Source organism: Oratosquilla oratoria, chromosome 15 (assembly GCF_046742065.1).
Source record: "Oratosquilla oratoria isolate Oo_2021 chromosome 15, ASM4674206v1, whole genome shotgun sequence".
In the NCBI taxonomy this organism is placed as follows: Eukaryota; Metazoa; Arthropoda; class Malacostraca; order Stomatopoda; family Squillidae; genus Oratosquilla; species Oratosquilla oratoria.
In genome coordinates this window covers 66,201,792-66,216,607 of record NC_134791.1, presented here as the reverse complement: position 1 = coordinate 66,216,607, position 14,816 = coordinate 66,201,792, and the positions used below count along the sequence as shown (strand labels likewise).

The following is a 14,816-nucleotide window of genomic DNA, read 5'->3' as shown; positions in this document are numbered from 1 at the left end:
CGTTTCGCCTATACTTTAGGCATCGGTGTGAAATAAATTGTGTAAAAGTACCACGAGGAAAAAAAAGAAACTTGAAGACAGTAAGTACTTTTGAATATTACTTCAGCGAATATTATGTTTTATATTATTAATACGTCTGAGGATGTAATATTCGAAAGTACCTACCGTCTTCAGGTTGCTCTTCTGTTTTAATTATATATATATATATATATATATATATATATATATATATATATATATATATATATATATATATATGTGTGTGTGTGTGTGTGTGTGTGTGTGTGTGTGTGTGTGTGTGTGTGTGTGTGTGTGTGTGTGTGTGTGTGTGTGTGTGTGTGTGTGTGTGTATTACAAAGGATTTCAAAGGCGGAGCATCCCGACAGGAGACCTTTTGGTCCATATCTAGGTCGGATGCGAAAAAATAAAAATAAAAACTATAATAATGTATCAAATAAAATACATAAATAAACGCACATGCACAGTCAAACAACAAACAAACAGGTAATTAGTAAATAATAACAAATTGACATATAACTGATAATATAATAAATGAGAATCAGACAAATGATAACAAAACAAAAACAAATAATATAAAATAAATAATAATCATTTCAGCATCTTGCTTAGGTGTTTATCTAAATGATTTTAAAGCTTCGAACTGAACTTCATTGCACTGTCTCTGCAGGAAGTTTATTCCATTCATTAACTACACGGTTGGCGAAGTTGTTTCTACCCAATTCCAAATTATCTATTTCCGGACAGTTTTGAGACCATTGATTCTTGTCTGATTCTCATTCAGTGTGAAAATTTTGTCACTTTTGATGTTTTCAATTCCCTTTAGAATTTTTAAAGACCTGTATCAAGTCACGTCTGAGTCTACGCTTTTTTAGGGAAAACAGATTCATATGTTTTAGTCGATTGTCGTATGATTTATTTTTGATATTTGGAATCAGTTTTGTGGCTCGCCCTTGTACTTTTTCCAGTCTGTCAATGTCTTTAATGAGATTCGGTGACCATACGGAAACAGCATATTCCAAATGTGGACGAACTAACGATTTGTATAGCTTGGTAATGAGTGATGGACTTTGGAAGTCAAAAGATCGCGTAATCAGTCCTAGAATCTTATTTGCTTTCTCAGAGGCTGAAATACACTGTTTGGATGATTTGAGATCGTTACTGATAATTACACCGAGATCTTTTTCACTATCCACTTTTGTTAACGAATTTCAAAATAACTTGTAATCGTACTTACTGTTATTTTTACCTATATGCATTACCTTGCATTTGTGTTAAATTTCATTAGCCACTTTTCAGACCATTGCTGTAATTTATCTAAATCTTCTTGAATATCTAATTGGTTTAAGTGATCATTTGCCATTCCGCACAGTTTTGTATCATCAGCAAATTTGGAAACAGTAGATTTTAGTCCATGGTCTATATCATTTATATATACTATGTATAGAAGTGGCCCAAGAACGGAACCCTGAGGAACTCCATTTGTAAAAATTTCCCATCCAGAAGTTTTTCCATTTAAAAAGACTCTGTTTTCGATCATTCAACCAATTACTAGTCCAACTTAATAGGCTGCCACTTATTCCGTGAGAAGCTAATTTAGTAAGTAGTCTTTAGTGGGGGACGGTATCAAAAGCTTTTGCAAAGTCTAGATATATTAAATCTATATTGTTTTTGTTATAATTCGAGATAACTGTGTTGTAGAATTCGAGTAAGTTAGTCACGCAAGAACGTTTCCGTCTGAAACCATGCTGGCTATCATTTATCAAACGGTTACTTTCTAAATGATGCTTGATAGCATCTCTGATGATAGTTTCCATTATTTTTCCTACGATTGAAGTCAAACTTATAGGCCTATAGTTATTAGGTTTCTTTTTGTCACCTATTATAATTTTAAAGTGAAATAGAAAGAAAAAAGTAAGCTACCCTTTATAGATGTTCCAATTGTTCGTGACGGGGATAAGCTTGCCTTTACCGTCTATAGAAATGAGACCCATTCTGGTAGTTATCTCCATTCATTTAGCAGTCACCCAGACAAAGACAAAAGTAATGTCGCCTCAGGTTTATTTCTTTGAGCTCTCAGGATTTGTAGCCCCCAGTATCTTGATGGAGAATTAAATCTGATTAAATATCAGCGTAACAAGTTAGTTTACCCGGATTAGTTCTTGGTCAAAGCCCTCAGCCGAGTTAGAGCCAATTTTTTCAACACTGCCCCATTTCTTCTAAAATTTTATTGGATTAGGGCTCCTTAGTCGTTTCCTTTTCGGAATCATTTAATCTTTCAACCAAGTTTCTTCCCAAGGACAAATTAGATTTCACTCATCATTAACCCAACACTATTAATAGAAAAGGGGTAAATGTCCACCAATGGCTGAAAGAAGAAGATAATCCAGATGTTTATTCGATACCATGTAAAGGCTGTGACCTAGTTCATATTGGACAGACAGGGAGGGATTTGGATACTAGGATAACTGAACACAAACGGTCCGTCAGATGCGGACAAGAAAGCTTAACGGTGACTTGATACAGGTGACTTGATACAGGTCTTTAAGATTTTAAAGGGAATTGACAACATCAAAAGTGACAAAATTTTCACATTGAATGAGAATCAGACAAGAAACAATGGTCTCAAACTGTCCGGAAATAGATTCAATTTGGAAGTAGGTAGAAACAACTTTGCCAACCGTGTAGTTAATGAATGGAATAAACTTCCTGCACAGGTAGTGCAATGTAGTTCAGTTCGAAGCTTTAAGAATCATTTAGATAAACACCTAAGCAAGATGCTGTAACGATTATAATTTACTTTATATTATTTGTTTTTGTTTTGTTATGATTTTCATTTATTATTAGTTATATGTCAATTTATTATTATTTACTATTTACCTGTTTGTTTATTATTTAACTATACCTATGCATTTATTTATGTATTTTATTTGTTATTTACATTATTATAGTTTTTATTTATTATCTTATTATTATTATGATTTTTTTCGCATCCTACCTAGATATGGACCAAAAGGTCTCCTGTCGACATGCTCCGCCTTTGTAATCCTTTATAATTCTACTATTGTTTAGATTGGAACAAAGCTGAACTCATATATAAGTTTAGATGTGGGTTCAGGAGAAAAATGGTTTAATCAACTATCATTGAATATCAACCCTACATGAAAATCTACAAGCGCAGTGTCGTCAGCAAACAACAACTGGCTCACCTCCCACTTTTCTCCATTTTCTTTAACCATCTCCAACCCCTAACCCACTACCCTTGGATTCACCTCTCGCACCACCCCATCTATGTAAAGATTGAACAGCCAGGGCGACATAACATACCCCTGACGAAGTCCCACCTTTACCTCAAACCATTCACTCTCTCCATTTCTAATCCTAACGCAAACTCTACTACTCTCATAAAAACTCTTGACCGCTCTTAACAGCTTTCCTCCTATCCCATATATCTGCAGTACCTCCCACAGTGCCTTCCTGTCTACACTGTCGTAAGCCTTTTTCAGATCCATAAAAGCCCAAAAAACATCCTTACCTTTTCCTATAGCTTTCTCACATATCTGTCTTACTACAAAAATCTGATCTACACAACCTCTACTGTAAAGGACCAATTAGGTCCTTTAGTTCTGAAACTAGGTGCGGACCACCACTGCCTGCTTCAGAACTCTCGGTTCGTGTGTAGACTCGTAGGACAAGTAAGAAAACACAGGATTGCACTGGAAGTTTATAATTCTGGTCCTTCCACAATGCACTATCAAATCAATTGCAGGAAAACAACACCAACTGTTTCACCTTAGGCCAGTTCGGTCGTAGCTCACTCGGATTGACTCCACAGTAAACACTTAAATTACTCGTAGAAAGCTTCGGTAGAAGATCAGGGTTTTGGAGCTGAGCGATGACGACTCTGGCAGGGCGGGAGGCGAAGTTGGAGACAAACGACGTCCAGTCGATGTATCACGCCAGTTTTAGAGTGGAGAGGGAGTAGTGGACTAAGTGCAGTCACCAAGTTCTCTCTGATAAACCCATGTCTGTCCGGGACGCACGTAACCTCGGTCGTCATACGTGGCAGCTCGTTTCAAGTAAAGCTTCGAAGCGCACTCGAATAGTGCGCTATTTAAGAGGGCTGGTTATTTAGAAGATTAAGTGGCGATTTTCCCTTACATCTACCTGTCCTAATACCACACTGTTCCTCACCAATTACTCCCTCTGTTCCTCTCCTAATCCTCTCAATCAAGACCCTCCCATAAGCTTTCCCAACTGCACTCAACAAGCTGATCCCTCTGGAACTACTACAGTCACACTTGTCCCACTTTCCTTTGTAAAGCGGAACTATACAGGCACTCCTCCAGTCCTCTGGCACTCTACCCTCTCTTAAACAAACATTAAATAACCTCACCAGCCAGTTCACCATAACTGTACCTCCTTTCTTCAGACATTCTGCATGGCATCCATCCAACCCAGGTGCCTTACCTGCTCTCATCATCTTTACAGCTGCTTTCACCTCATCCTTCCCTATTTCTCCTCCATTTTCCTCACTCATCACTCTCATTTTCTTAGCGCTTCCCACTGCAACTACCTTTCCCTCCCTATCCTCCTTCACATTTAGCAACTCCCTAAAATACTCTGCCCACCTACCTCTCACTGCCTTCTCTTCCATTATCATCTCTCCATCTGCACCATTTACCTTTTCTTCTCTACTTGATTCGCCTCCTCTTCCTCTCTTAATTTCTTTACAAAACATCTTTTTATTACTTTCAAAATTTTCTGTCATACTCCTACCCCATTTTACATCTGCTCTCCTCTTTGCCTCCTTTACCTTTTTCTTTACTTCTCTTTTCTTTTCTTTGTACCTCTCATATGACTCCCTCGTCCTACTTTGTAACCAATCTGTGAAAGCTCGCTTCTTCTCTTCTACAACCTTCTTCATTTCCTCATCCCACCATTCACTACCCTTCCTTCTATTTCCTCCTGACCTTCTTGTTCCACACACCATCCTTGCACACTTTGTGACTCCCTCCTTGAACCATCCCCATTCCTCCTCCACTTCCTTCCAAAACATCTTTTTATTACTTTCAAAAATTTCTGTCATACTCTTTCCCCATTTCACATCTGCAGCAGGTTCTCCTGTAAGCATATTTGGTTAAAAAATACAGCGACTTCTGTATTTATGATCTTCTAGTTTATACTCTACTTTGCGAACTGCAGATTCATGCGTAGAGTTGAGCACAGAAATACTACTGCCAAAAGTCATAGTAAAACACAGTTTAGCGTTCTGGATGTATTCACGACGTTTCGTACACTTTGTACATTTTCAAGTGATATTGATTACAATAAAAAGTCATGTTTATATGTTGAAAAAATATAGGTTTCATGGTGCGGGGTGAGGTCACGTAAAAATTATCAAGGGGAAGGAATGGTGGTGGAACTCCGTGGGATAGTGGAACTCTGTGGGATGGTGGAACTCCGTGGGGAGGTGGAATTCCGTACAGTGGTGGACTTCATAGAAGGAATTATGGCAAGGTCTCTTGATTGCATTTCAAATACTCACAATCACAGTCAGATGATTCCGTAATTATGTTGGAAAGTAGAATACAGTACAGGCTTTCATGTAAAAACTAAATTGTTATGAAAAGTCTACTTGTTTCATTTTTGTCAAAACGGTTCTTAAAAACACGCCTCGTGTATATATATATATGTATATATATATATATATATATATATAATTTATATATTTATATATATACACATATATATATATATTTATAAATATACATATATATATATTTATATATATACATACATATATATATATAATATATATATATATATATATATTTATATCGATTATTCATCGTGACAAATTTTGATGATAGAAAACGGAAACACGAGAAGAGATCTTCTCGTGTTTCTGTTTATATATATATATATATATATATACATGTATATATATACATATATATATACATATATACGTATGCATATATATATATATATATATATATATATATATATATATATATATGTATATATATATTGTTACGGGCGCTGGTATGTGAAGAGACGTTACGTATAACGTCTAAGTGCTTAAGAACCAGCGCACTTCTAGAAGCCACTGTAGGACTGAACTATCTGGTCAGGGCCTAGATAATTCGTAAGACTAGAAGTAAAGGTAACAAAGAAGATTCCAGGAAAGGAATATTAAACTAGCGATAAAACTAGTAAACGAAATTATTAATGGAAAATATTTACAGGCAATCAACACAAAAGAGAATGGGCAGTAGGGTCAATGGGACCGTTACATGATTATGAGAATATGGAAATTATCGTTCAAATAAGAAACACAAGATAAGTATACAATATGGTACTATCTAAGTACAAAGAGATCAGGAACATGCATCAAAATAAGTAATAAGTACAAATATAAGTAAAGTAATGCAATGTATATCAGACACGTAATGTAGGCAAAAAGGGTGATCACTTCACACCAATCGTCTCATGAATCTAAACCTTCTAGTTTTTATCAAGAGATCAATATGTGGGAATATGACGACGAGTCAGCGGTTACCACCGCTTATATACCATTGGACCGGAAACTGAATACTTCCGGGTGAGTGTGCGAGTGAGTGAAAGGAGGGGAGGAGGGTAAGTTAACACGTCAACATGGGTAGTTTTAGGACCCTCGACTCGCTTGAACAATCTATTTATTTAGTAACTGTCAAATCTGTGCGCTGCGAACTATTCAGGATTTCGCTTGTCTGTTTGTTCTACAAGAGTGCGCACCTCTCTCCGCACGTAGGCGAGATTACATATAATGGACGGGCGTTACTGCTTAACATTGTTACAATACATACATAGACAAGAAATATGAACATAGTTATGTAATACAAAGGAACACAATTCTATAACATAATTACACATATGACGTAATATCTAATATTACGTTACACCTCCACCGTTTGGGAAAGCTTTTCACTTTCTGTTGAAAAGCTATGTTCTAGAAAGTAAGAAGTAGTTCTTCTGCGCAGGGGACAGCTTCTTGCTGTTGTAGGCGATAGCGTGAAGAACTTCATTGTGTTCTTGCAAGAGGGCGGCACCGATACAGGTGTCGTTGGCGCCGACTTGCAGAAGAAAGGGTCGTTGGAAGTCGGGTGCCCTTAGAACTGGTGCGTTAGTGAGAAGGGACTTCAGGTTTTTGAAGGCCGTCTCACAGGTAGGCGTCCACACGAAGTCGTGGTCTTTTCTCAACAGGTCATTCAATGGTTCTCCTACATCTTGTTTCTCAGATAAGTGTCCTACTTTTATCTGAAGATTTTGTAGTATCTGAGAGTTTTTTTGTATCCGAGAGTTTTCCAAGGGAATCTCAGGAGGATTAGGCAGGTTATCAGGAGGCTCTTCCGATTCTATTGTGGTAGAGCTGCAAATTGGAATTGGATCTCTGGAATGATAAGGTTTTAAGGTATTTATGTGACAGAGACGGGAACTCTTTCTTCTGTCTGGAGTTTTGATTATGTAGTTGAGATCACTGGCTCTGGACAAGACTTCATAGGGTCCTTTGTATTTAGCCTGCAATGGATCTCCTGGTATGGGAAGATAAAGTAACACTTGATCTCCTGGAGAGAAAGTTCTAAGTTTAGAATTTTTATCATACCGACCTTTCATTACTCGTTGAGCATTCGCCAAGTTCTCTCTTGCCAACTTCCAAGCTTCTAACAACTTCTCGGTGACCTGGGACACGTATTTCAAAGAAGGAACTGGTGGTTCTTCTTTCATCCATTGTTCATGAAGTATCTTTAGGGGGCCACGGACTTCATGACCGAAGACTAATTCTGACGGGCTGAATCCAAGGCTTTCTTGAATTGTTGTTCGGGTGGCGAACAACAAAAAGGGGAGTCCGTCTTCCCAATTTCGAGTGTTCTCAGCACAGAAGATTCTTAACATTGTCTTGAGCGTTTGGTGAAAGCGCTCTAGAGCACCTTGTGATTGAGGATGATAGGCGGAGGAAGTTACATGATTTATACCTAGTGTTACAAGAGTTTCTCTAAACTTGTTGGAAAGAAAATTACTTCCTTGATCACTTTGAATGTTCTTAGGAAATCCTACCATAGTGAAATATTTCAACATTTCTCTGATTATGTTTTGAGCTTTAATATTTTTCAAAGGAATTGCTTCTGGAAAACGAGTGCTCATACACATGATTGTGAGAATGTACTGATTTCCTTTACTTGAAGGAGGTAAAGGTCCTACACAATCAATAAGAACTTTTTTAAATGGCTCTTCCATTACAGGAATGGGATGGAGTGGAGCTTCTACAATTTTCTGGTTGGGCTTACCTACAAGTTGACATGTATGACATGTTTTACAATATTGGGCAACATCTTTGACAACCGTGGGCCAATGGAAATGTTGGGTTATGTTGAACAAGGTCTTTCTTACCCCTAAGTGACCTGCTAAGGGAGTATCATGAGCCAATCTTAGAACATTATTCCTGAAACCAAGAGGGAGGACTATTTGATTCCTTACTTGCCATGGCTGGTCAGCGGTTGCGGTGGATGCTCTCCATTTTCGCGTTAGGACTCCGTTTTCTATATAGAAACCTCGTGACATATTTTCAACTTCTTCTGGAGAAGAAACAATCTCGTACAAATTTTTAAGAGAAGGATCTGACTTCTGTTCTTTGATTAATTCTGCTCTAGATAGAGAAACTGGTGAAGAAGAAGATGGGTCAGTTTGGGAGAATAGGGATTCTAAATTATAAGTCTCCTCTTCAGATTTCTTGTACTGAGATCTGGTTACAGCACAAGCGGGAAACAACTGTAAGTTATCTGAAGGTTCTACTGAGGTCTTAGGGTTATTTGTTATTAAGGGAGAAATGACTTTGCTTCCAGCGATGTCATTGGCCAACAATAAGGATATTCCTACTATGGGAAGAGAGTCTACTACTGCTACTTTAACCATTCCGGTTGTTAAATCAGACCGCAAGAAAACATTATGTAATGGACATTTTATAATTCCTCCAACTCCTTCTATCAATATATCATAACCTGTATATGACTCACCCAGATTCTGCAAGACAGAATTTAAAATCAGACTTTGCTTTGCTCCTGTGTCTCGGAGTATGGAAATAGGATATTGTTGTGAACTACTACTATGAGATATAGTTCCTGAAGATACAAATGGTTTGAAACAAGGATCATGATTTGATGAGGGGGGTTCTACATTACTTGACAATACCGGCTTCTTTGATAGTTTATCCTGAATAGAGGATTTTGAATCATCTGATTTTATATTACTTACAAGAGTTGGTGTCTTATTGGAGAATGAGGGTGTCAGTCTCTTTCTGCAATTAGAAATGTGATGGCCAACCTGTTTACAATATGAACAAGTTACAGGGGGATTAGTCTTAAACCTTTCCATTCTTTGCCAAGGTTGGTTTGGAGGATATTGATTGAAATCAGACCTGTAACTGAAATGTGATGGGCTAGACTGATTTTCAAAGCGTTTCTTTGGGGACCAAGGATCAGAGTATTTTGTTGAATCTGGAATATATGACTTTGACTTTTGGGATTCCATTTGTCTTGACTTAGGTTTATGATTTAGTGTGAACTCATCAGCCAATACAGCAGCTTTAGTTAAAGTTTCGGGAACATGATCATCTATAAAAATCCTAAGATCTGTCTCTAAGGTATTCTTAAACTGCTCCAATAAAATCAACTGTTTAAGTCTATCTAAGGTGTCCGTTTCACTAGCCAAACACCACCTATTGAATAACCTCTCTTGTTGAGCCGCATATTCTACGTATGTTAACTGAGGTGTCTTCCTATAATTACGGAATTTCTGTCTATAGGCCTCTGGTATTAGTTCATAAGCTTTTAAAATACAATCTTTCATATTATCATACTCGCTTTCTGCTTCTGAAAGAGAAGTATAAATTTGCTGAGCCTTACCCTTAAATTGTGTTTGAATGATTAATGGCCAATTTTCTTTAGGGATTTGTAACTGTTGTGCCAATTTTTCCCACTGAAGAAAGAAAATTTCTGGCTCTCCCTCTGAAAATATGGGTAAAAGTTTTACATACTTGGAAATATCTATACGACCTTCCTGAACTACGGGTTGTCTATCAACAATCCTAGCTTCTACTTCTGCCTTCTTTAATTCTAACTCTGCCAATTTGACTTTAGTTTCGTCTTCTCTAGCTTTAAATTCTGCCTCAATTTGCATTTGTTTCAGTTTAGTTTCCTCCTCTTTAGCTACTTGTTTCGCTTTAGCTTCCTCTTCTCTAGCTCTAAATTCCGCCTCAATTTGCATTTGTTTCAGTTTAGTTTCCTCCTCTTTAGCTACTTGTTTTGCTTTAGCTTCCTCTTCTCTAGCTCTAAATTCCGCCTCAATTTGCATTTGTTTCAGTTTAGTTTCCTCCTCTTTAGCTTTAAATTCTGCCTCAATTTGCATTTGTTTCAGTTTAGTTTCCTCCTCTTTAGCTTTAAATTCTGCCTCAATTTGCATTTGTTTCAGTTTAGTTTCCTCCTCTTTAGCTTTAAATTCTGCCTCAATTTGCATTTGTTTCAATTTAGCTTCCTCCTCAAAATCTACTCTCCTGACCTTTAATTCAATCTCCTTAATCTTAAGTTCGGTTAGTCGTGCCTCCATTTCTAACCTATTTGAAGGAATTTGTATAGCAGTAATCTCTTCTGGAGATAAGATCTCATCTTCGATCAGATTTTCAACGAGTTCCTGAAGTATTTTTTTCTTTCGCAAACTTGTATCAATGTCTACTCCAAAGTGCTTGCCTATTTCTATCAAAGTGTCTTTAGTTTGTTTCTTTAAGAAACTTACCTTGGGATTTTGAACGAATTCTTGAACTATATCATCCATCTCGATAAGAATGTGTTAAATACCTGATCCAATATCCTTGGCAAGGGTCGCCACTTTGTTACGGGCGCTGGTATGTGAAGAGACGTTACGTATAACGTCTAAGTGCTTAAGAACCAGCGCACTTCTAGAAGCCACTGTAGGACTGAACTATCTGGTCAGGGCCTAGATAATTCGTAAGACTAGAAGTAAAGGTAACAAAGAAGATTCCAGGAAAGGAATATTAAACTAGCGATAAAACTAGTAAACGAAATTATTAATGGAAAATATTTACAGGCAATCAACACAAAAGAGAATGGGCAGTAGGGTCAATGGGACCGTTACATGATTATGAGAATATGGAAATTATCGTTCAAATAAGAAACACAAGATAAGTATACAATATGGTACTATCTAAGTACAAAGAGATCAGGAACATGCATCAAAATAAGTAATAAGTACAAATATAAGTAAAGTAATGCAATGTATATCAGACACGTAATGTAGGCAAAAAGGGTGATCACTTCACACCAATCGTCTCATGAATCTAAACCTTCTAGTTTTTATCAAGAGATCAATATGTGGGAATATGACGACGAGTCAGCGGTTACCACCGCTTATATACCATTGGACCGGAAACTGAATACTTCCGGGTGAGTGTGCGAGTGAGTGAAAGGAGGGGAGGAGGGTAAGTTAACACGTCAACATGGGTAGTTTTAGGACCCTCGACTCGCTTGAACAATCTATTTATTTAGTAACTGTCAAATCTGTGCGCTGCGAACTATTCAGGATTTCGCTTGTCTGTTTGTTCTACAAGAGTGCGCACCTCTCTCCGCACGTAGGCGAGATTACATATAATGGACGGGCGTTACTGCTTAACATTGTTACAATACATACATAGACAAGAAATATGAACATAGTTATGTAATACAAAGGAACACAATTCTATAACATAATTACACATATGACGTAATATCTAATATTACGTTACAATATATAATATGTATGCATGTATACATCTATATATGTATCTATGATGTATAATCTCCGTCATGCCCAAGTTACAGGTCGTGGTGATAGCCATCACCCTCGTCAGCACGGTGGCTCCTCTACCTGACATAGGTTTCTCGCATGGTCACTTCGGGCTCTCCAGCGTCTACGGAGCACCACATGGCAATATACGTGAAGGTGATGAACACTTCCTAGGATCTGGGGAAGGGGACGGAAGGGATACTCATGCAAGATCTACCTCCATCGGTGTCCACTCCAGAGGGACAAGTGGAGGGCTTCACCTTACATCCCATTCTGGTGGCAGTGGAGTTGCAAGATCCACCCCGAGAATATTTCGCGAGTCAACTCTACGGCGAAGAAAGGCTATTCGTGGTGCTCTACAGGGTGGTAATTTCCATATTGGCAGTCCTCTTCGTGGAAATGCGTTTGGTGTAGGTGCTTCTCATGATGGTGGCTTTGATGGAGGTAGTATTTATGGAGAGGGAGCCTTTCGCCCTGATGCTGTTCGAGGTGTTCCCATACATGGAGGTTCATTCCACGGAAATATTGCGCATGCAATTGGAAACCAAGCTGGTAGCATCCATAGAGGAAGCGCAATCCACAGTGGAGGTTCAGTCCATGGAGGCGCAGTTCACGGCTATACTCATGGGGTAGGACCGACCCATGGTGGTGTTTCCCATGGTGCTGGCGGTGGTTATGGAGGCGACATTATTGATAGTTACTCGGTAAGTATCTGTCGTTTTTCTCCTTGCGTTCGATAATTATGCATATAATCCTGTTTTGAACAGTTTGTACTTTACTTCATGACATAATTTAACCTGAATATTGCTTTTTGTTCCATCCCTAGGGTCCAGCTTACTACAACTTCGACTACGCCGTGCAAGATGAGTACACCAACAACTACTATGGCCACTCAGAATCCCGCGAAGGTTATGTGACGAAAGGCAAGTATTTCGTCCACCTCCCCGATGGTCGCCTTCAAACTGTTACCTACACCGCTGATGAGTACGGTTTCCACCCGGTCGTCACGTATGAAGGTACAGCTCATTACGACCCGCCAGCTCCCGTTCATGCAGGAGTCCATGGAAGTCCTGTTCACGGAGATGGAGGCCATGCGAAAGGGGCCTTCACTACACCTGTTCACGGAGGAAGCCATGCGGGAGGAGCACTCACTAACCCTGTTCACGGAGGAGTCTATTCCGGAGGGGCCTTCAATAACCCTGTTCACGGAGGAGGAGGAGGAGGCCATTTAGGTGTCCATGCTGAGAGCTTTGCGGGAGGAATCCACCCAGGAGATGTCTATTTAAGAGGAGTGCATCCAGGGATTGGGTATCCAAGTAGTGTCTATAATACCTTTTCTTAAGGTAACCCCACTATCCTTCCGGCCCCATCTACTTATCATACGATGTAAGATTTATTACTTTTTCTACTCCGAAAGTGCCTCCATTAGATTTTTGTTCCCAGTTCCTAGAATCGGTGAGACCAATAATTTCCTGCACACATAGATCCTCCATAGTTTTCATTCGAATTACGAAGTACTGCCCACACAGCTTTCAATCATGCAGGTATCATTGAATACTATACAATCTGCCTACGTGTATAAAACCCCATGGAATTTATTAACCATATCTTTTGTAAGTATATGGTCAGAATTTGCCAAATACTTTTTCAGGTCCTGATATTTCTTTTAAGAATTGTGGAGTTAGTCCAACACAAGATACCACATGAAGGCATTACAGTAATTCACCACTGCAAGACGTTTACACCATGATTATTCGGTGCCGTATTTGTTTCATGAACAAGACATTCACCCAGTTACATTACGTCTGTTCAGTAGAACTGATCCTATTGATTACAGTATTGCATCCTTCACAATTGCTCGTTCCTTTATGATAGTCTCAACAGCTACACAAGAACACATTTTGTGTAGGTCTTGGGTAGTTTTACCTACGTTTAGACGCTGTCCAATCTTCAGTGACCGTTCATTTGGTCTCCATCCTAAAACTGTCCATTACACAAATTTGCGCTTGCTCCTCCAGTGACCCTTATTCTTTTCGCAACCCCTAATTTACTTCTGACCTTTCAACTCTGCAGTCACCTAGAATATATGATTGTCCCTTGTTTCAAACCCACAACGAATGGGTGGATGTGAGGGGCTTCTTTCCCTTAGGAACACTTTAAGCCATCTGGAATTGGACTTTGGCCCCCATTGTAACATAAAGTCAACTTTTCCCTTGGTCTTATTTTTGCCCCTCCTGTCCTCCGATCCTAGTTGCAGGTCTATATTGTTTGTTTTTGTGTATTCATTTGTTTTATCTCAGACCAGCAGTATGTTCGAGGCTTGACAGATTAGATTCGTAGCTTGTTTTTATGGAGACGTGCACATATGAACAAAAGTACTTATTATGAATCAATATTTCTAGCAATGGCCTCTGAGCAAATGGACAAGTATTTTTTTTTTCTGTTGCTTCTGAATTAGTTAGCGAGTATTGCCGAGTTTTTGTAACAAAAATCAATGAAACGAACCGAAGTCTTAGTCTTTCTATTATCCCTTTCAAAAGATAGTAGTTTCCTTTGAAATGAGAATATTTGTAAGGAACTAGATAAATTTATCCCGTGGCTGATTCTACTAATGCTATGCATTGTATATATATATATATATATATATATATATATATATATATATATATATACATACAGACATACATACATACATATATCAAGGCTTTTTTTTCCTTACCAGGGGGGGTAGCCAAAAAGGACAAGGCACAAAAACATTCCCACCCATTTCATCCCTGAAAACACTCCACACCCCTCCACCCTCCCTCCCATCTTAGCACCTCCTAGATGACGGGTCATCCCTGCACCCTGTCCACTGCCCTGGGTCAGAAGCAGTGTCGCAGGACACAGCACATCCACAGCAAGGCCGCTTCATTAAATCG

General features: G+C 38.6%; 1 protein-coding gene across 1 annotated transcript; it reads left to right on the top strand.

The window, feature by feature from the left end:
* Positions 1 to 11,915: 11,915 nt before the first annotated feature.
* On the top strand, positions 11,916 to 14,379 carry LOC143033216 (uncharacterized). Its single transcript, XM_076198400.1, has 2 exons — positions 11,916 to 12,599; positions 12,722 to 14,379. Exons 1-2 carry the CDS (start codon positions 11,916 to 11,918, stop codon positions 13,235 to 13,237), a joined length of 1,200 nt encoding a protein of 399 aa, XP_076054515.1. The 3' UTR covers positions 13,238 to 14,379.
* The last annotated feature ends 437 nt before the right edge of the window (positions 14,380 to 14,816 follow it).

Excerpts from the sequence above, each read along its gene's own strand:
- LOC143033216 (XM_076198400.1), top strand. The coding sequence starts at position 11,916 with ATGCCCAAGTTACAGGTCGTGGTGATAGCCATCACCCTCGTCAGCACG. Across the intron at positions 12,600-12,721 it reads ACATTATTGATAGTTACTCG|GGTCCAGCTTACTACAACTT; the intron begins GTAAGTATCTGT and ends TTCCATCCCTAG.